Source organism: Xiphophorus couchianus, chromosome 5 (genome assembly GCF_001444195.1).
Source record: "Xiphophorus couchianus chromosome 5, X_couchianus-1.0, whole genome shotgun sequence".
Lineage (NCBI taxonomy): Eukaryota > Metazoa > Chordata > Actinopteri > Cyprinodontiformes > Poeciliidae > Xiphophorus > Xiphophorus couchianus.
In genome coordinates, this window is record NC_040232.1 from 22868685 (window position 1) to 22890808 (window position 22124).

At 41.2% G+C, this 22124-nt stretch overlaps 2 protein-coding genes across 7 annotated transcripts in view; one reads left to right on the forward strand and one right to left on the reverse strand.

Annotated features, from left to right (window-relative positions):
• ncalda (neurocalcin delta a) overlaps nucleotides 1–2288 on the forward strand; it is a 70110-nt gene extending 67822 nt beyond the window's left edge. For all 6 annotated transcript variants that reach the window (XM_028017048.1, XM_028017050.1, XM_028017046.1 and 3 more), the window contains one exon: nucleotides 460–2288. The gene's annotated coding sequence lies outside the window, so the exon portion shown is untranslated. The remainder of the gene's footprint in view (nucleotides 1–459) is intronic.
• A 284-nt stretch (nucleotides 2289–2572) lies between these two features.
• Nucleotides 2573–21247, reverse strand: LOC114144337 (grainyhead-like protein 2 homolog). The gene is made up of 15 exons (XM_028017044.1): nucleotides 20914–21247; nucleotides 20260–20446; nucleotides 17878–18291; nucleotides 17723–17778; nucleotides 15359–15575; nucleotides 15166–15277; nucleotides 13440–13534; nucleotides 6726–6884; nucleotides 6546–6603; nucleotides 5544–5683; nucleotides 5411–5448; nucleotides 5129–5214; nucleotides 4941–5026; nucleotides 4772–4836; nucleotides 2573–3449 (listed from the first exon to the last, which is right to left on the reverse strand). The coding sequence occupies exons 1-15, from the start codon at nucleotides 20925–20927 to the stop codon at nucleotides 3335–3337; spliced, it is 1842 nt and encodes a 613-aa protein (XP_027872845.1). The 5' UTR covers nucleotides 20928–21247; the 3' UTR covers nucleotides 2573–3334.
• Between the last annotated feature and the right edge of the window lie 877 nt (nucleotides 21248–22124).

Here is a 22124-nt window from a genome sequence, read left to right on the forward strand (position 1 = left end):
TGACGCGCCGTATAAAGGGACGGCACGCCTGATCTCAACTCATTTATTTTATCCTAACAACATTTTAAAATATGCAGATTTCTTGAACACTTTCCCACACATTATATGGATCAGTTCCATCCATTTGGATGTTCTGAAAGCCTTTATTTCTATTATTCGTGGTGATTTTCCACTTACAGCTAATGAAAACATGACATTTAAAATGAGAATATTATATCCGACCAATAAAAAAATGAATACAGAATTGTGAGCTTGGTGAAACAATTACTTAATACCGGCTTTTAGGGTGTTATTTTCAAAAGATTGTTTTAGTTTGACAAAAAAAAAAAAAAAAAAACGGAAAAAATTCAAGAGGACTGAATGGCTTTGCTAGACATTTTACGTTATGTAGATCTACGCAGATATTAAAATAATCTGCGCACAGAGACACTGACTGACTTCAGATTGTTTTCTTCACAGTGCTTCTTTGGGTGACTCTACATGCCTGTAACTCTGCACTATGGAGCAGACTGATGATGAAGAATGATTAGATGAAGATGAAGAAAAAGCCAGGCCTTCAACATGTACTGAAGACTTTTTAAAGATGGCCGCAGGAGCCTAATTCTTCGTTAATATTCCCCTCCCGCCGTCTTCTACGACCCTCTGCCCGATCCACCAACTAAACAGCTGCCTGTCTCTGAAATCCAGGCGAAATCCACTCCACTTGTGGTTACAGACCACCATCACCGCCCCTTACTGACTGTAATGAGCCTCCTCAGTTCTCCTGTAGGCCTGCTAGAGTGTAGAGAAGGTTTACCGTAGGTTGTGTGTATATATGCAGTGTAAACTGGAGTCTCTGTATCAGTGTCTTTGCTTGGCTCTCTGTTGTATCTAAACTTCCAGTTAGGCCCACACAGAGGGCGTGCAGAAAGAGAGACGTCACGTTGCTGTAGGTGAGCAAGAGAGGACCTGTGAAGTCTGTCCTTCGCTCACAATGAGTCCCACTTTCTTTTTCTTTTCTTTTTTTTGTTGTTTGTTTATTTTGTTGTTGGTTTTTTTTTTTGTAAACTTGATAGACTGTTTGTTTTATATATCGTGCTGGAACGGACACATCGCGTAACATTATGCTACTATGCATATGCTCCCGGATCCGTACTTAGACTTTGTGACGAGCGACCCTCTCCCTCCGTCTGTTCCTGTGTGTTTTATTTTGAAATATCAGAAAGTAAGAGCACAGGAAGTGCTGCTGTGCTCGAGCTTCTCACACAACACACACTTTAGTCTTTCCAGGTATTTCGAGAACTGTGTAGGTTTTTTTTAAAGTGCACCTAAGCTCATTGAGCAATTCCATGTAGTCCAGAACGTTCGCTTCCGAACAAAGTTGTGGTGAAATAATAATAATGAAAATAATAATAATAATAATAGAAGATGTTTATTTAAATGTCGCCGGATATCAAGCATGCGGACCAGATTCTTTTATTTCGGACTAAAAGGTGAGGCGCACAGAAACGCCTCGCGCTCTCTTTTAACTTGTTTAATGAAATGCTGCATGTAGTCGTTGGGTACACGGGCGTGTAAACTTAACACGATGCGTTTGCATGTGACTTAAGCGCATGTCTGGTTTTTTTTACTATAAGACCATAGATACTCAAACTGCCAGCGGAACGGCGGGCTGTAGGTCAAACAACGAGCGCGTCCCGGCGGATGCGCGCGGGAGGATTCGCTCGGATTTCTCGCCTCGCTCGGCTTCGCTCGGCTTCGTTCGGCTTCGTTCCGCGTTCCGGAGGAGAGAGTCTGGAGTCTGAGCGGGATCCGCCTGAAGCCGCCCCGTGAATGTAACCGAGCATCGAGGAGCTTTGAATGTTCAGAAAAATGCTAAAGAAGAAGACCAACAGAGAATCCGAACTACTGCAACGATGCTGTCACAATGTGTCGCTCTTACTGTTTTTTTTATTATATATATATATATATATATATATATATATATATATATATACACGGAGAAGCTTTTCTTATAAAAGGAAAAAAAAAAGAAAAGAAATGCGTCAGGTGTAATATTTCTGTCAAATACAAATTAGCGAATTGTGACCAAGTGCCAAATAAAAACAAAACAGTATTGTATAAATTTATACTATAGAATGGTTATATGTTGAACAAAATGTTTGTAATTGTTGAATTTTGTAGGTTTTGTAAGGTATCCTGTATTTTAGTGACTGACGTTTTGAAACACAGGATTCTCTCTTCTTTTTTGTTCTTTTTTGGTCAATTAAAAGGCAAGAATTAAATCCATGGCGTACTGCTTGCACGTATTCATGTGTGTGTGTGTGTGTGGTTCATTTTTGTTTCGTTAAATTGTGATTCTGTCTTACGTTGGACGGAAAAAGCCCAAGCATCTTTGTTAAAATGTCACTTTTATAATGTAAAAAAAATTAGACTGAGATCATTTACTAGAAAAGGAAAAGAACTACAAAACTTCAAGGCTTAGATTAAAAACAAATACTTTTTTCTTGTAAAAACAAAATTTTAAAGCCTCCATAAGTGACTTAATCCTCAACATTTAGATTTTGTTGCAACCAAACGGAGACACACAGAGTTCTGCGTATAAAACTATATTTAATGATTCATGAATAAGACTGTACATCATGGTGCCAAAGACAGAATGATACGGAAGTTGACACTCAATATCATTTTCAGTATGGTTAAAAATAGAGGAAAGTAAAGCTCTGAGCTGAAATCTCAGAAAGTTGTATAAACCTCTTCAGTTTGGAGCAAATATCATAAATAATGTTGGAAAGAACCCAGAAAAAAAGCACTATACTGCTATCATGTCATTTTAAAATTCTCAGAGAACATCTATTTGCAACTCACATGCAAACTTTTGACACCAAAAAAAATAGGAATTCAGAGTAAAAAGAAAACAAGCAAAAACATAGGAACTACTTTCTAGAGGCATCGTGTAGAGCTGTAAACATAGAACCATGAATAATGCTATGCTAGATCATACAATACACCAACCTGCACAACTTTTGGCCGAGTCAGGAAGCAGACGAGGCGCCAACAGCAGACCTCATTGGTATTTAGTGTTCATCCTGTGGAACCTCAGCAAACCAGCATGTTGCTTTATGTAGATCTGCAATATTATCAGCTCCAACGGTATAAAAAAAACAGTTCAGAAAGCGACCAGGCTGCCTTTCTAAGACTGCCGCGTGGCGTTCAGGGAACCCTGCTTGGTGCCATTCTTAACGGTTACTTGAGATGCTTGTGAGTGTCTACCCAGTTCTGTTGCCTCACTCAGCAGGCATCTTCTCTGTCCGCATAAAGTAATGACTGAATCCGGCGCTGAGGCTGACGGAGGTCATATTTCTGACAGGGTGACGTGAAACGAGTCGGCTGAGCTCTCCAAGGCGAGGATGAAGGTGTCCTCGTTGGAGTAGTGCTGGATGATGTTGTTGTCCATGTTCACCAGGACCCTGTGGTTCATAAAAACAGGGAATGCTGTTAAAAACAGAAGAGACTAAAGAATACAGAGCCAGGGTGGTTATGCCGTTATATAGATATTGACTTTATCAAAATGTTTTTGCCCAGCTTGGAATTAATTTTAAAACCTTACATAATATGGTAGCCATTTAGTTTTTAATCCTCACACAAAACAAGATATGTCCACATAAGTCCACATTTTTAGGACAAATTAGCAAAACGTAGCATGCTAACATGCATCGGTAGTGGCTGTTAGAAACACAGATGTAATGGTGTGCTACATTTGTACTCTGAAGTCAGAATTTCCAAGTCCCAAGTCACATAATCCAAGTAAAAACCCCAGAAGTTGAAATTCTGACTTGGAGAGCTAACATTCAATATGGCTGCCAAATAAATGGCAGTGATAGCTGCAGTAAAAACCTATTTATTTGCCCTTCCCTCACTTTGTATATTATAAAATCAGTATTATAATTTTTTCCACGACACATACACATATCTCTAATGAACATGTTGCTACAGTACATAGGCATGTAAGATACAGAGGAAGTCATTGCTACGGATTTGTGTTGCTAACTGTAGTTAGCACAACAATTAGCAAACTGCAGATTTTGGGAAATCAAGTAATAGCTTTCATTTTGTTGATCAAATTACATCATTTAGCAAAAAGACAAGGAATAAAATAAGTAACTGTTACTTTTAATTTCAATTAGCCATTTATCCAAATATGACTTAAAAAGTTACAACTTTAAGTTCTGAATGTTAGCATACGTAGACACGTTGTCATTTCTAGCACTTTAATAATAAAGACTGCTGTGGTGTTCTGTTAGTTTGACTTCACTTTGTAAACACCAGTTTTCCTACAAATTAGAATAGAAATGTCCTAAATGATGTAGTTTCATTGAAATATTAGTAATACCCAAGGCATAAGCTTACGGATCCAACTTTCATCCTACACAACTACATTAAGACTTTTGGATATTATGCTGCAATAGCCCTTTATTATGCTGTTACATCATGTTAATGCATCTTTATTGACCATTTTTAGCAACATTTTAGTTTGTTGCATACTTGAAATCACACTTTCATTTACATTCTCCACTACAATGGCAATCATTTGTTTGTATAAGCACAGCAATTATGTTTTCCTCAATGTTATATTAATTCTTTTGGTGGAAGAAAAGCAACCTTTCGAAACCTTAAGTGTATATTATTTTGCATTAGTATGCGTTTTGCTTTCAAAGCGAAAGCTGGGACTTCCTTCCCTGTGGTTATCCACATCATCAGTCGGACGTCTTGTGTCTGTGAGCTTTCTCACCCTTTTTTGCTTTTCTGATAAACTTTGGCGATCTTCTCAACAGGCAATGTGTATTTCTCAGAAATCTGTGAAGATAAAGTAAAAAAATAAAAAAATGTGAAAAGTATTCCAGGTCCAGACGAAGCCTTCCACATTTCAACCATTGAACATCAGAAGGCCGATCACTCACCGCCTCCATCAGCGCGCCGAGGGTTGGGGCGTGCAGCATTAAGGCATCAAACACCTCATCACACTCCTTCCTCACATACAGCAGAACTAGAACCGCATGAGCAAAGCATAACATTTTAAAAATGGAATAAACTATAATCGATATTTGGAAACGAAAACAAGAATCTGACTGGGATTAGAAAAATTCACCTCTCCGTTCAGGCTCCACTCTGGACTTCTTGGGCTGCGGTGGGCAGATCTCTTCCTGACTTGACATGGTCTTCTTAGGCAGCCCTCTGATGGACACATGAACAGACGTTAACACTTGATTTGACAATCAATCATTTGGAACTCAGACAAATGTTTTGTTTCCAAAGTCTCTCCTGTCGCGCCACGTTTAAGGACAACGCATCTTAACCGTCGGAACACAAACCCTCTGTGTCGTACTGAGCTGCAGCAAGCAGGACTTCTAACAGAACCAGAGATGCTCACCTCTCCACAAGAACCTCATCAGTGTTGACGGCAAACACCTGCAGGAAGCGTCAGAAAGAAGTGAGAAGCGCTCGGCCGGCCGGAGGCGGCGAGCGTCACGGCGGATGTGTCAGCAAGTCGACTGGATCCTCACCTGCCCCGCTCTCTGCAGGTTCCCGAAGTGGACATCAGGGATGAACAGGACCGGCTGGGAGTCCAGGTCCAGTATGCTTTTGAACAGCGTGCTTTCAGCCCTCCTGATGGGGGAGCTCGGCCCCAAGCTGCTGTTCTTTCCTAATTAAGAGAGAGAGAGAGCTCAGCATCTGTTTTTAAGCAAACTCTTAAAGGGGCGGGAATGTGTTTTTCAGACACATTGAACAAGTAACTGTTACCTTCAGTTGTTATAAAAATGCTATGTGACTTAAAACATTTTTGACTTTGTAATTTAACTCCTTGAAATTGGGTCTCTGTCTCTTTAAAAATTCTTGTTCAGTCTTTCTTAAACTCTGCCTTGACGAAGTGGTCACATGGTCGCTCTATTCAACCTTAGATATTTTTTACCAGCATTGCACTGAGAAGCATCCAATGCTGAAGGATCATCGACTGCTATTTAAGAGAAAACCACCGTTTCTTTCAACAGTGAAGACGGTTTACGTTGCACATTTGTAACCCTTTAGCGATGCTGATCATAAAACCTGCCAGGTTCAGACCTTGGAGTCACATTCCTGTTTCTGTCTACAATGAGCTCAGCAGATTCGCAGTTCCAACAGGTGTTTGCTAATTGCTGCTGACTAGTCTGAAGGATCTGAGTGGAGGAATCCTGGGGAAGTGCTGCTCTGTGAGGCACAAGCTCAGAGGAGGAGCTGCACCGCCTTCGAGACGCCGTTCAGCGTTTTGCACAGCTGAATGGTTGCCATGGAGATTAAAGGATTTCTCAAACATGCAGGAAAGAATCGAAGCATGTTTTTGATGAGGGGATAAAATTACAACATGACGTAAAGCTCAAAAAAGTCGGTTTATAGGTAATACTGCCCCTTTAAAGTATAGTTCAAACATTTGCTTCTATACAAGAAAATGTTTGCTAATATCATTTTACATCAAATTAGCTTAAGTTGGACATTTTAATGTGTAGAATGGACAAAACAACATGCATCACCTTTTATCTTCCTCCTTAGTTGCTTCTTCTCCTCGTCGCGCAGCTTCCTCTCAGCTCCCTGCAGTGGGGGGACGGGGAGGAGGGGGGCAGAGGGGACACGGCAATTAAAAGAACGGATCCACCCGGGTCCAGTCAGCCACGCTGAGCAGACGGCTCCCGTTGCCTTTGACCTTCCCTCACCTTGTCACAGAAGACCTTGATCTGAGCGAAGGCCCTGTGGACGGGCCGGCTGCTGCAGCTGTTGTAGCTGTAGGTGTCGATCTGGATGATCAGAGGCATGCCCTTCACTCCCTTCTGAGACGAGAAGTCTGTGCTCAGACAGTTGACAGAGATAAAGACCTGGAGGACGGAAAGACAGAAGGAAAAAAAACTACGTCAGACTTTAAACCATGATCAGACCGTTGAGCTGCTGCTGAAGGTGGACAGGTGAAGTGCAGTGACACTTGAAGTATTTTCTTGTAAAACTCCTCATAGTACAGGAAGAGTTCTGATAAATTAAAGAGAGATGATATTTTTTCCTGTTTTGGCTTCAATCCATGATCCTCCTTCTTGCATGTAAAGCCCTTAATCACCTCCATCATACAATCAGAGATGTGATTGTATGTTCCTAACAGAGCACTTTGCTCTCATACTGCCGGTTTATGCTGGTTCCTAGAGCTTCTAAAGGTAGAATGGGAGACGGATCCTTTAGTTCTGACTCCCAGTTTTAGTCCATGAGGCAGAGACCCGGTCTACTTCTACAACCGGGCTTAAAACCTTCCTTTTTTGATAAAGCTTATAGACGTATGCTGCTATAGACTGAAGGAAAGACTGACCACTTTTCCTCATTATGCTACATTCTCCTACTACTCTCCAATTTTGCATATTTCAGCCTTCAACCTGATGTTTTCTCTGCAACATAATTCCAGTGGTGATTGTGCGGCCCGAGTCAGAACTGTGTTTATTTAAACTAGATCATCTGAAAAGATGATCTTGACACTTCCCGATGTTTATGATGGACATACCTGATTACTGTCACAACTGCTCCCGAGTAAACCCAGATCCTATCACAGCCTCTACTTTCAGGCCTAAACAACAGCTCTACAGATGTTCACAGCTGTTGTTTAAAAGCAGGTTACACTGATAGAAGGACGGAGAGATGAACATCTCTCACACTGGGGTGAAGGACACAAGACCCTGGTTGATAAGAAGTTTGTTTTAGGTAGACTTCTATTTTGAAAGTACTAACCCCTCTCTGTTAAGATCAACTTCCTGAAGGTAAGACTGATGAACTGCACAACCTAGTGGCTTCACCTATTCGTCCACCTCAGGGACCCAGAGGAACCTGCCAAAACTGGAGCCAAATTGGTGATTTTGCAGCCCTCAGATATTTACACCAGGAACGCATGTGACCTGTGTTCATGTTTTATAATACAACCACCAGTATGTGGCTTTTATTTGACTTCCCTGTTTTGTCTGCAACACATCAGCTGATGATTTTCACTCAACTTTTTTCAGGAATGGCTCAGAAACTGCAGCTCAATCAAGATCCTTCCAGTTATGCCCCCTGGTGCTTGTTCTGGGTATAGCAGCTCATCATGCAAACCCAGATGATTTGCTGGCCTTGATGCCTGTCAAAATACATTCAGATCAGATCGTTCCTTCTGGGCTCTTTCCTCAGGGAGTAACGCTTTTCCTCTGTAAACCGAGTTAACATGGAAAGCAGTATGTAGACTGTTTTTCTTCTTCTTCAAACGGTGCGTTTAAGTTTTAAGGAGGATTTTTTTTTTTAATCGTTCTTTATCGTGGTGAGATGACTGAGAACCGGTTCTCAATTCCCACGTCGTCAATGCCACCTCAGCAAAACGAGAAGCCCTGGTTCTGCAATCACCACAACGGCGGTCTCGCTCCCATCAAGAATGTACCAAAGACTCCTCTCTTCCAAGAATGCCTCATCTGACCAACCTTTACCACATCTGACTCACACCTGCAACTCCTTACATGTTGGCCTTAAAGCCTGCCAACATGTGCCATCACAGTCTTAGTCCTCCCTTAAGTACCGCTTCCCCACACTTGATCAGATAAAAACCACCTGGTTGGCAATGCCATGGCACTTTGAGCTCTCTCGGTAAACACCTCTCTGTTTATAGTTGGTGTGCAGGTAAAAAGAAAAGGAAAGTGAGAAGAAATCCAGGGTCCGTGTCTGGACATGTTGGAGAGCCAGCAGGATGAGTGGGATGTGACAGGAGTTTCTTTCTTCCTCCCAAAGAAGGAAAGAAAGAAACATTCATCTGTTCCACCGGTGTAGGGACTGTGTAGGCTGCTTGGGTCGCTCCCTCTTAATAAAGTTATTCTGCCAAGTACAGAGAAAGGGGGTCATGGGGGGAAACACGTTTCCGTGACCGCTAGTCTATCACAGTTGTTCCCCGTGACTGCGCTAACACCCTTCCCTTGAATTTAAAAGGTAACGCAGCAGACGGCTAGGTGCCGTTGTACAATCCACAGACCGCCTCCAATTTAAAAAGAGTGAAGTTTTGACAGTTGCTAGGTGAGTGTTAACATAACCCCCAACATGTGAAGACTTCTGCAATGCCATTAGAGAAGCAGCTGTTGCTAACCATCATTAAGCTAACGTGGCTGCCGGCCTTCCAGAGTGAATGTTCCAGAACGTTCTCTGCAGCATTGTTTGGAGAAACTGCTAAAAGCCCCAAGAAGTCATATTGGCTTAAGATGAGGTCCCAGAGTAGCCAATCTGACAGCTACCATAAACTACATTATAGTGGTAGAGTTCATGAGTTTAGGATTTATCAGTCTTATGAATAAAATCTAAAAAAAAAACAAAGTCAGTTTGAAGGATGAGGCAGATCCCTTATTACAGTCATATCATCCAGAAAGTTTACACATCGCTGCACTTTTTCCATATTTTGTTACGTTTTGCTACATTATTCCAAATTGTATCCAATTAATTTCACTATTCAAAATTCTACACTCAAATGCCCTATTACGGTAAGGCAGAAAAAAAAAGGTTTTTGAGTGTTTTGCAGATTTATTAATAATAGAAAACCAAGACATAACATTTAGCCTTTGCTTAATAATTTGTTGATCCACCTAGGCAGCAATTGCAACCTCATGTTTCTTTGAGTGTGATGCCAAACGCTTGGCACACCCATAGTCAGGCAGATTCCACCATTTTATTTTTCTTGCAGTTCTTAAGCTCCATCATGTTATTGGAGACCAAATCAAATTCCTGAGGCTGACTCCCACTACCGCCTCCAAACTGACCTGAAGAGAATCTGAAAACTGCGGCGGTCTGCGGTCCAGCAGCAGGTGCAGTCGTTACATGTGTGAGAACCTTGTTTTGGTTGGGGGGCTTTTCTCAAGTCGTGAAGCAAGAACAGTCTGTTCACGTAAACTTCTAATGATTTTTTTTTAAATATCAAAGTCTTGTAATGTGTACACGGCTTACATCGGACTTAACGAAATAGAAGAGAGCGGTAAAGCGTGTGTGAAAGGTTGATTGTGAGGTGTGTGTGTGAGCATCGACAGGTTTGATGACTGGAAAGAAAAATGTTCCACGAGAAGCTAGAAAGTTTGTATTCTCTGGTCAAATTAGAGCAAAGCCACAAAACTGGCACATCAGCAGGATAATTACTATAATAGAATGGCTGAAAACAACGACAAAATTATTTTAAAAAGAAATCAAGGTCTAGTCAAAACCCAGATCTCAAATTGTGTCTGGATTTGAAAAGAGTTGTGAAGAACCAAATGTCTTCAAACTTCCACATGATGAAGCAATGTTGTAAATAAACTAGTTCCAAAAATTCAACAGCTAAGCAAACAACTAAAGAGAGAAATTACTGTTAGAATTGGGTTTTTAACCGATACCCTGCTGGCAGTTATAGAAACAAAGTTATATTTTATTGATAAAAGCAGAGGGTTTTTTGTTTTTTCTGTTAGTCATCGACAAATAAATCGGTTGTTCTCTTGTGAGTCTGTGAGTGATTTAGTGTACAGTGATGACAGAAGGTCACAGTGCCATTAAGTGAAATGAAACAGTTCACAGAGCCATTCAGACAAGCCCCACTTCTCATAAATCTCACATTTTGGGGAGGTGGAGGGAGGCGTAAAGAAAAAGCCTTAATTTCAAAGACTTCAAATAAAATCGACATGTTGGTTCAACTTCTAAAACTCAAACCACACCCTAAAAGAAAAAAGAACAATCACAGAGCGGCCCCGGCAGAGTACAGTGTAAACACTCCTCCACGCGGCCGTCTCACAAATTTAGCTACATGGAGGAACATATTCTCATGGCTGATGCCAAATCGCATAAACCAAACACAAACACCTGTAGATTTTTCCGGTAAAACGGGATGGGCGGCTTGAGCAAACAGGTCGGCGGAGACGGATAACGGTTACGTGAGCTCCCACCGCGACTCAGCGATTACTTTCCCACTGCGCCGCGTCAACAGCGTCGTGCCCCAACCTGCAGAGGTGAGGGCTGATTCCTCTGAAAGCCTAAAGCGCAAATGGGCCTCCTACGCAGCTCCGCCGATTCCCACCTCCACCGACCCGAGCCATTTTGCAGTTCCTCCGCCAGCGCCACATGAGCCACTGCCAGCATCAGTGGGGGGGTGTATGTGTGGTGGGGTGTGTGTGTTTGTGTCTGACTGCAGGAGGGTTGCTGTGTTTGTGTGAGGGCGCTCATATGCCCTCGTACAAAGCAGAATGTTGAAGAGGACGCCGTGAAGCGGCAGTCCGCCGCTCCGCCAGCCACAAAGCAAACACAAACATGCTGCTGGAAGACCAGCTAGCAATGAGGATGGAGCGGCTTGTTGCCAGGCAACGACAGACTGTGACAAATAAAAATAGAAAAAAACAGATTCGTGCCAAATAATGATCCCAAAAACCTACATCAGAAATCAGCAATGTTTGTAAAGTGAAATCTGAAGATGAAGCAACTGCAGCAGATTTACACAGACAAGGTCTAGTCAAAACCCAGGGAAGGATGGGCATGGCAGGGCTGTGGAAAAACAAAGACAAATAATGTTGATCTAATGTGTTAAAAATTTGAAGACTTCATTTTGAGTAGAAAGATTAAAAACGCAAGCATACAGAAGTAGAAGCACTAAAGTCCTAGGATGTTATTTACTGATATAATAATGACATTTACTGGCAGTGGCACTGAGTAATAACACGGGTGAAATAAATGCTTTGAGCAACTGGAAATTAATTTTGCTCCAATTGCCACAGCAAAGCGTTTAAAAGATAAATCATAAGCTAAAAGATGTCAAAATGCATGTTTTAATTATTTAATATTATTCAAAAAATAAGGAATAAAAAAAATACAAAGATTGGCGTGCTGTGGTGGCGTAGGGGTTAGCGCGACCCGCATTTGGAGGCCTTGAGTCCTCGACGCGGCCGTCGCGGGTTCGATTCCCGGACCCGGCAACTTTTGCCGCATGTCTTCCTCCTCTCCTTCCCCCTTTCCTGTCAGCCTACTTTAATATAAGGGACACTAGAGCCCATAAATGACCTCCTGGAGGGGAGAAAAATAAATAAATACAAAGATGAAATCACAGAGCACTAACTCATTCCATCCTAACACAGTCGTCATGGTGAATTTCACAGCCTTCATCGCAATAAAGAAAGTGAGGCCACATCCAAAGCCACACACGGTGGCCACACCTGGAACACACCTGGAACATACCTGGAACATACCTGGAACACACCGCTTCAACGGTTCACACGATGGGAAAGTCAAAAGAAATCAGCCAAGATGTCAGGAAGAGAATTGATGAGCTGCACTAGTCTGATGCATCCTGGGAACAATTTACCGATGCTTGAAGGAGCCGCATTCACACGTTCAAACATTACACGCAGCACAGAAAGGACACGGATTCTGTGTTCCAGAGATGAACGGGTTCTGGTCCAAAATGTGCAAATCCACCCCAAAATAAAAGTCATCCACAGCATCCACAGTGAAACGTTTTCTGCAGCAGCACAGGCAGAAAGGCCGCTCAGCAGCGAAGAAGCCATTACTCCAAAGAAACAGAAACAAAAACACATCGCAGTTTGTAAATTAACACAGGAAGGTTTGAGCCAAATCCATATTATTCAACAGCAATGCTAGAAAATACTGATTTTGAAAACATTAATAAATAAATCTCTGGCATACCCTTTTTTCATTATTGTGGCATTTAGCAAATATAAATAATTCTGGTAATTCTAACCGATTTAAAACAAGAGAAGTTTAGTCTAGTGAGGAAAAAAAACTGTGTGTGTTTGTGGGGGCGGGGTGTGTGTGTGTCTTGTTATTCAGGGTATCTAAACTTCTGGTTTCAGCTGTACCTCACAATCATTTTTTTTCAGCTATAATATAAATTTTAAAAAATGCTGATAATTAAACTATCCTGGTTCAGATGGAACCACTTGAGCAATCATGTTCACCGAGCAGTAGAGGAACGCGGTACAGTGAACACATGAGGGGAGCGCTGCAGCGGAAACCTGCCGAAAACCCAGCAGAGCGCAGTGAAGGCGTGTGGCAAACAGTAAATATTTACAGTCAAACCTGCAAAGCCGCAATTACCAGTCTGTGTTTCTGTACAGCCGTTTAAAGCGTGACGCTCGGACACCGAGTGCGAGAGGACGGGGTCACTGCTGCTGGCCGCAGACTGCCTGCAAATATGGCTTCTGTCTTCATCCAAGTGAAACTATTCATTTTATTTTATTTTTTTGCTTTTACATGCTCAACAATAAGCTCAACGTGGAATAGTTTAATGAATGGAAGTGAAAATGGATCCCTAATTCATGCGAGATCTGACAGACGGACATATTGGACTGCGTGTCGTCGCGGCAATCGGCCGGGTTCTGAAAACCTCAAATCCCAGCATGCCTCTGCTGCTGTCGGCTCTTTACCTTGGCTTCTTCGCTCACGTCCCAGGTGAAAGACACGGCGTTGTAGGCGATTTCCTCCATGTTTCCAATGGTGCTGAAGCTCTCCTTGTAGTCGGCTGGATGCAAAGACAGAAAACACAAGAGAACCGTTTCAGACAGGGTGGAGCTCCGGGGCAGACGTCCATCTGTCATCATTTTTAATATGTCAATGCAATCTCAAAATCACAACGAGGGGAATATATTCTAAAATAACTTTAAAGTCGAAAAAGATTAGGATTTAAAACCTTATTTTTGGGATGTTGTATCCAAAAACCTGTACTAGACACTAGGGATGCAATAATGGACAAATTTGAGTCGATACCAATATACAATATTAATATTGCTGTTATGACCGATAACGGAGTTATATCTTGATATTTATATATATATATAGAGAGAGAAGGATTTACACATGTACACAAACACAGAGAGATATAGTTACATTTAGATATCGATATATTTTCCTACCCTTTCAACACTGTAAAATCACCAACACACTGACACTGCTGCAGTTAAACACGCCACAGTCACATGACCAAACAAACACCCAAATGACCAATCCCCGAAAACCAAACAGCAACAGGATGGAAATTAATATCAGTTGACGATATCAAACTTACTTACCAGACCAATACCAGCCATGTTAGCGACAGTGAATAGTTAAGGAGGAGAAAATCCTATTTTACAGCTCGTTTAAAGTTAAACTAATTAACTGGAACATTTCAAATAGTTTTGTGGGTCAATGGGAAGATTAAGTCATACAGCACTGTAATGTCAACACTTCATTCCATCAGTGAAACAATATGGTGGTGACATCATGGATTCAACTGTAGTATTTCCCGGATCCCTATTTTATTTTTCAAAATTCCACACATCACAAACAAGTTGTTTCACCTGAAACTTTCAATTTCACCAGTTCGACAGACAAAATAATCCAAATATATCGGGTCTTAATATTTTTGTATAGTAAAGTATGAAGTTTATTAATCTATTTGAATAAACGAACCTTCTGAACTTTCCTAAACTCTGCGGGTCGTTTAGCAGTCCGCCGAAACAATCTGCCGTGTTTATGAGTTCAACAACTTTTTCCCCTCCTCTTATCCCCTTATCTTACACGCAGAGTCTCTGAGTAAATCAACATCTGATGCGCAAATATTTTCGCTTCTTAATCCGACTTCCAACTAAGAAAAAAAAAGAATAAAAAATCATCCCAGCACACCCCGGTCACGCATTCACTTCCACTCTCTTACCCACTGTACAGCAAGTCCATGCCAGCAGCGTTAGTGGCGTGAACTTGCCCCGCACAGAAACAGCCACTAGTGGATGACAGATCTGGTTCATTCCTGAGCTTTTGGGCCGCAGGTTGAGGCCTGCCTCTTGAATGATCATACAGGATATGGCCGCAATCCAGGCCTGCACTCATTTCTCCGTAACGTCTATGCAAATCGCAGCCCCACTGGCTGTCTGTTCACATGACTCCTGTGGGAATCGAACATCAACTGTTATTCAAATCTGATCCGGTTTTACAGCACAGCAGGTGGAAGGATTCTCTGTCAGGTGTGCCGCCTGCTCCCACCTTGTTTTTCTTGTAGAGTAGGGGGGGGAAGTTAGCAGTTCCTGAGAGTAACAGTTAATGCTAATTTGTGTAAAACAATAAAATAAAATTATATATACATACTGTATATATATTAAAAAAAAATCCTCTTACCAATATCCAGTACCCTTTGCTTTGCAGTATGTTGTCTGGAATGCCAGTACTTCCAGTTCTTTAGCTGGTCGTCTCTGGACTTGTCTTCCCCAAACACCACCATGATCACACTCTGCGTGACCAAACACAGTCACGCAGCGTTACGAGGGCCGAGCGCGTCGAGCTCTTAGCCGGAACTCCGAGGATCCCTCACCTGCACCACGGTGTCCCGCTGCAGGTCGGAGCCTCTCAGAGAGGCGCGCCGCTCGCCGCTGGACGCCGGGCCCCTGGGCTGACAGTGGGCCGACCTGTAGCCGCTGTCGGACAGAGACAAGGCGTAGAACTGGCCGCGGTTCAGGTAGGCCATGGGGCCCTCTCCTTGGCGCGGCCGCAGAGACATGTTGGCCTCCAGGCTGTAGGTGAAGCAGTCACTGCAAGACATCGAGTTGTCAAATCCTTAAACTGTCATGTAATAATATGCCCACAGGTTTTCATGCAAAGAACAGGTCAAGGCAGTGAACATGTGGAAAGGTTTTTACTAATAATTCAAATCATGTGGTTTGTATTCCATTCTAAGGCTGGAGCCGACGATTAGTTTAGCAATCGGTTATTCTATCAATTATTCTCACGATTAATCGGGAGAAAAAAAAAAAGCATTCTGGAGATTTTTCATTTAACCACTCAAGCCTTTTTATACAGTGTTAGAAAACCACCGATAGATGTAAATAAACAATTCAATTCCTTTTCTAAAAATGAGAAAATAAAGATTTTATTGCCTAAAATGCAACAACAGTATTCCGTTAGTGACGCCTGGGTCGTTTGTAGCAAAGGATGAAAATCTGCAGCTAAAACACTAAGATAAAGAGATAACTTCTAAAACATTACTACTAAGGGCTGCAACTAACTAGAAATTTAGTCATCTATTATTATAATTAATTAATTTGATTTTAAAAATTGACACATTCGGCAGATTTTTCATTTAGCCACTTAAGTCTTTTTCAGACAACATTAAAAAGACACAAATAAACAAATAATTCGATTCACTTTTTGAATCAAATTATTCAAAATTCGATTTTGAATACATGCAATAATGCAGCTTTTCTTTAATGAGTGCTTGATCATTTGTAGCAAAGGATGAACTTGCAGCTAAAAACATCTTTCTAACATCAACAAGTGAAGAGCTGATCTGGTGTTTATGGTTTGGATGAACAGATTCATATTTTGACAGCAAAAGGTGGTTAATAAGAGAATTTATTTTAAACAGAATTTGAAGCTAAAGCTCCCACTTGAGGAGAACATTAACTTTTTTTTTTACAGTGAAAGGGTTTTTTGTAGCTCTTAAATGTAGAATGCGAATATTTTTTGTACAATTTTAACTTAAATACTGCTCTGACTCTGCTGTTCTTTCAGCAAATTATCATTTTTTTTAGTCTGTATTCTCCAGGTAACAATGAATCGATTACGATTATGTCATCAAGATTAATCCTTTCATCCCCTCTCCACTCCCCGGCGGCGGCAGCATCATGCTGCAGCGGCACTTTTCTCCAGTGGAGACAGGGGAAGCTGGTCAGAACTGATTATTGGAGATGAAAACAGGAAATCACTGGAAATAAAGAAAAGGAAAAAAAAAAACCTGTTGGATTCTCCGGGCGACTGGAGACCAACCAGTCAGAGCGAACAGAAAACCATTCTCATCTCTGAAAAAGAAATACGCAAAGTCGCTCACTAAAACTTTTATTTTACCACTATTTGAGATACGCCTGCAAATTTAGTTTCCCAATTTTTTTTTTTTTACCTCTTTACTGACATTTCTAAAACTCTTCCAACAATGAAGGACATGAAAAGGCTTTCTATCCATTTGTTCCTTGAAAAAAAATGGAATTCATTTCATTTGCCTTTGGGATTAATAACGTAAATTTGAATTTGAATTTGAAAAGATAAAAACAGTTACAGATCGCAGGTGATCCAGCGGTTCCCTCGGCTCTAGAACAAACACTGTTTGTAGATTTAAGCAGTCTAACCTGTTTAGGAAGCAAAGAATATTAGAAACCTTGTACTGGATGAGGTTTTCTTTCACGTCCTGAAACCAAACTGGAAATGATACTGACAGTAAATCGGTCAAAATAAGCAATTAATTAATTAATTCATCTCGTAATGAATTATAATTAGCTTGATCATTTCCATTGTGAGGATGAATATTTTCTGAAGGGAAATTTTGTTTGCAGAGACTTCATAATTCCTTTTATTCATGGTTTAACTTGTGTTTTTAATTCACATTTTATTTATTGTTTTTGGTTGTCATGTTTCATTTTGGATATTTAAAAAATATATCTTCCAGTTCCAGTGTTTAGTGTTCTTTACAAAATGTAAGTTTGAGAAACTAAACTTGCATTATTGTGTCGCTAATGTATTACTTGAAACAGTCTCAAAAAAAAAAAAAACAATATTATCGTTTATCGCAATAATTTCTGGGGCATTTACCACCCAGTAATTGTTGTCATGGTGACAGGCCTTTCTGACAGGTTGATTCATTTAAGCCTTTAGTACCAGAAGGTTTTGTGTGATCACAAAGTCTTACATTGGTAGTTGATGGAGGGACGCGTCGACTCGTGAAGATCGACTTCTGTGATAAATCTGTAACAAACAAAAAAAACAAGTGTGTTTTGAAAAAAAACAAAAAGTAGAGCAGAAGTCGGGGAACACGGAACTCGTATGCAGGAAGCGGCACCTGACCTCTTCCCCCAGCCGTTCCTCATACGTGCTGTCCGGAGGGCTGCTCTGCTCGTCCCTTTGGTACCCAGAGAGCGATAAGTCGTAGCAGCTCCGCTCATAAAGCATCCTCAGCTGCTCTCTGGGTTCCTCCGGGTGAGAGCTTAAAACTGGAGTGGACGCCTGGCTCTCCGTTTTCACCAGGGCGAGAGGCGCACAGCCGCCGCCTCTGCCGTCTCCTCCTCTGGTATCCGAGGCAACGGCGGCAGCGGCACGCTTGGAGCCGTGGTGTTCCGCCGCGGAGCCGTTCAGGGAGAGGTTCACCGGCATGGATCTCAGAGCCTGGCTGTGGTGATCCAGGACGTCCGGGCCACCGTAGGCGCTGGAGGGATCCGGGGGCGGGACACCGCCGGACGAGCGCTTTCTCTCTCTAGGAACCTGAACGGATTTAAGGCAACGGAAAAGATAAGAACTAAAACCTGAAGTCATTACCAAGCCCCACACAGGACAGAAGGGGGGAAAAAAAGACGTATGCTGCATATCTAAAGCCATTCTTGTTAAAATGACAGATTATTGTGATATTAAAAAAAAAAAGTAAGAGATCATTTCTGACCTTTTTTCACTTCACTTTCACTTCTAGTCACCACACTGTTACCAGCCCAGCAACTTTTAGGCTACATTTAGCAACACTCCAGACAAAGACAAAATAAAATTCGATAGCGGTCTAAATCGGAATCAGCAGGTCAGGCTTTTTAAAGATCGGTAAAGAAAACTGCAATCGGTGAAAACCCAATCAATTGTGTTGAGAATTAGTCACCACACACACAGTAAATAGGAGTGCAAACACACCTGCCACATTTAAAATACCTCTGATGACAGCAAAAAAACATCTGACTGTTCTAGTTCAATTTTAATGACAAATTAGAGGGACTGCATTGTCAAATACAAATTAGTCTGGAGAAAAGTGATAAACATACTACAGTGAAGTAAATCAGGCTTTGCGCTTGTTTGTTTTTCTTCAGCTGTAAAACCCCCTTTGGTTGGGTTTAGTTTTTTATAAGTAATTGAGTTTCTGTGTGGATGAAAGGCCAAAAAGCATAAAAAATGTATTTGTTTTTTTGAAGATATCTGTCTACATGTGGTCTGTGCCCCAGAGTGTGAACATTTATGCAGACACCTTGTTTTAGTGTTTTATTTTGCTCTCAGGATTTCAGTTTGTTTTTCCTGTTGGTTCCTGCAGGTTATAGTTAACATTAAAAGAGAAAAGAAAAGAAAGAAATAATATATATTTGTATGTTTACCTAACAGTCATGTTTTTTGGACTGTGGGAGGAAGACTGTTAGGTAAATTGGTCTCTCCAAATTCTCCCTAGGTAAGAGTGTGTGTGAATGGTTGTTTGTCCTGTGTGTCTCTGTGTTGCCCTGCGACAGACTGGCGACCTGTCCAGGGTGACCCCGTCTCTCGCCCGGAACGTTAGCTGGAGATAGGCACCAGCAGCCCTCCTGACCCCACTAGGGACAAGGGTGTCAAGAATATGGATGGGTGGATGGAAATAATGTATGTATATACAGATAGAAAGGAATCATTTTGGTCACAACTGTTTTGAGATGCCAACCTGGCGTTTTAACAGGATGTGTCTAGATTTTTTATATTCCATACTCTTGCTAAATTAGAGTAGGGATTTTTGGTACAATTTGTGTAGCAAAAATCCATGACCTCCAAATAATAATAATAATAATAATAATAAAAGAGTCTCCACCATCTGAGGCTTGCTGTAGTTTGATAGTTTCAGTCATTATTTAACATTTGAGACATGAAACACTCCCAATGTCAAAATAAAACAGAAAGCACACAAGAATTTAAATGGAAACTCTGTAAATTGATCAGAATTTATGTGTTGTGTAAAAGTTACCCATTACTTTACACATGGACAGCACATAAGGTTAAATCGCTCAGGGATTTTCAAAATAAAACACGGGAAAAGTCCGGAAAGATGCAGTCACATAATATTGAAACAAGAATTCTGAAAGATTTACCTGTCAATGTTTGACATTCAGCCTTTCACCAACTTTAGACTTTAGAAGTGTTGTCCATGTGTAAGATAAGAGTGAACTCTTCTTTAGCGTTTAGATTTCTGGCACATTTATTCAGGAATCTAGCTAGTTGTGCAACTGAAGGAATCTCTGGAGCAAACAAGACATTTTTGATACTACACAAACGTCCATTAGTGGAGATCATGAATTCCCAGTAGATGGGACACTAAAGTAACTTCTCCCAATTGGATCTTGCAAAATCTTTGCACTCTCTCTGTCAAAAGTACATCTTTTTCATCCCTTAAATGTCAATTAATTATCAAAAATGCACTTTTTCGCCCCCCCCCATTATTTCGCGTGCAAAGCCTCTGACCTTGTAGTAGTCATACAGCAGCCCCAGAGCTGCCACGCTGTCCTCATCTCCATTGATGCTCATCATGGCCTTGGTGGCGGCGATCAGCGGGTTTTCCAGGTAGTTCTTCCACGCCTCATCCTCGCTGCTGAACACTCTGCGGGGGGCCACCGACATTTCATTTGGCACCACCACCACCAGCCGTTTGCTGTCGAGGCGATGGGAAAGTGGGAAGAGACGGAGAGCGTTGGGTGTCAGATCAAAGTCAATCAGTCAACACAGTACAACAGTCTGTGGAGCCAGCAGCATTGCCTCAGGCTGTTTCTCACCAGACTTCTGTCTGTTTGGGTGAACAGGTTTCGTTTCAGATGGGCTCAGAACACAAACTATGAATGTAAATCATATTTTTTGTCACACACACACATACAATACTCAAAAGATAACCATAAAACATCTTCATTTGAGAATATGCTATCATTTAGAATCAGAAACAGCTGTAGCAACCAACACATCTTCTAGTATGTTTATGTTGCGCTTAAACATTAAGCCAGGTTCTAGTTGTGCTTAATTATCTAAATATTGATGGGGTTTTGTTAGTACTACGCATGAATTTCAAACCAGCGTGTAAAAAAAAAAAAGAAAAAGGGAGAAGTAACATTAATGGCTTTGTCTTACCTATCCAGGTCCATGTTGCACTCTGTAGTAATTTCTTTGGACTGGCGCCAGAAACCGGCCTTTCGAGTTGGATCGGGTCACTCTGTTTGGGGCTCTTCAAACTTCAGCAGCCTGGGCCCCTGAGGCTGTCTCTGAGGAGGCTCTCGATGAAAACAGCCAACAGAAGAGTAGGTAATCTTACCAGCTACACCGTGATCCAATGTCCATCTTACTACTGTCAAGTTAAAAAACCAACAAAACATCAAACTGACTTCATTAAGAAGAAACTTGGGTATAACTGGACAGTGTTTATATTTAGTGGCGAGGGATAAAGGTGTTCAATGCAGCACCTAAAGAGGCAGGACGAATGAGGAAAAGGGGGCGGCTTTGCTGATTGGTCAAACGACTCCACACAGGTGGTGCATTCTTGTTCCTATTGGTGGATTCACAGACGAGAGGGTGGACTTAAAAGGACAGGGAAGCGATGTGGACTGCACGTTTATTATTTATGTGGCTCAGGGAAATAACTCAAAAAACAATAGAAACCTGCTGGTTTACAGGGAATACGTTTTAATTCTGGATTAATTCCCTCCGTTGAGGGATTTGTACTAATTTTATTTTTATATAACTTTGGGTGTGTTGGTGCAAATAACATCAAATAGCATTGTTGCATTGTCTGCAGTATTTTGTATGTATTCTAAATATTCTTGTGTATTCTGTATACACAAGAATATACACTATATACTATATATATATATATATATATATATTCTAAATATTCTTGTGTATTCTGTATACACAAGAATATACACTATATACTATATATATATATATGTTTTCAAAAAATATGAAAACTTTCATGTCTTTCACTGCAAATTGAGATATAATTTCCATAAAAGAATAAAAGGTTCTGAAACCGTACTGTTGCCATAACATTGCATATATATTTACAAATTATACAGACAAGAGGGCAGAGGATGGTGAGGGGATCTGAGAAGATCCCTGGTCCCTAGGATCTGTTCCAGAGCCACTGCATGAACATGGCTCTGAACATTTATTTGAAACACTGCCGTCTACAGCTTTCTGCCACAAGCTGCGAAAATGCTAAACTGTTAGAGTTTATGTCCTTTTACTGTTCTTTCCATTACCTTACTTGTTTTATATATTAGACCTGTCCTTTTATCTGCTTTTGTTTTCAATTGTCTATCTATTTTTATAAATCCCAGAGACTC

What these genes read in the sequence shown, in the direction of transcription:
- LOC114144337 (XM_028017044.1), bottom strand. An exon ending in ACGTGAGCGAAGAAGCCAAG is followed by an intron (nt 6,885 to 13,439) that starts GTAAAGAGCCGA and finishes TCCGTCCTCCAG; the next exon opens with GTCTTTATCTCTGTCAACTG. An exon ending in GATGAGGTTCTTGTGGAGAG is followed by an intron (nt 5,215 to 5,410) that starts GTGAGCATCTCT and finishes TGTGTCCATCAG; the next exon opens with AGGGCTGCCTAAGAAGACCA.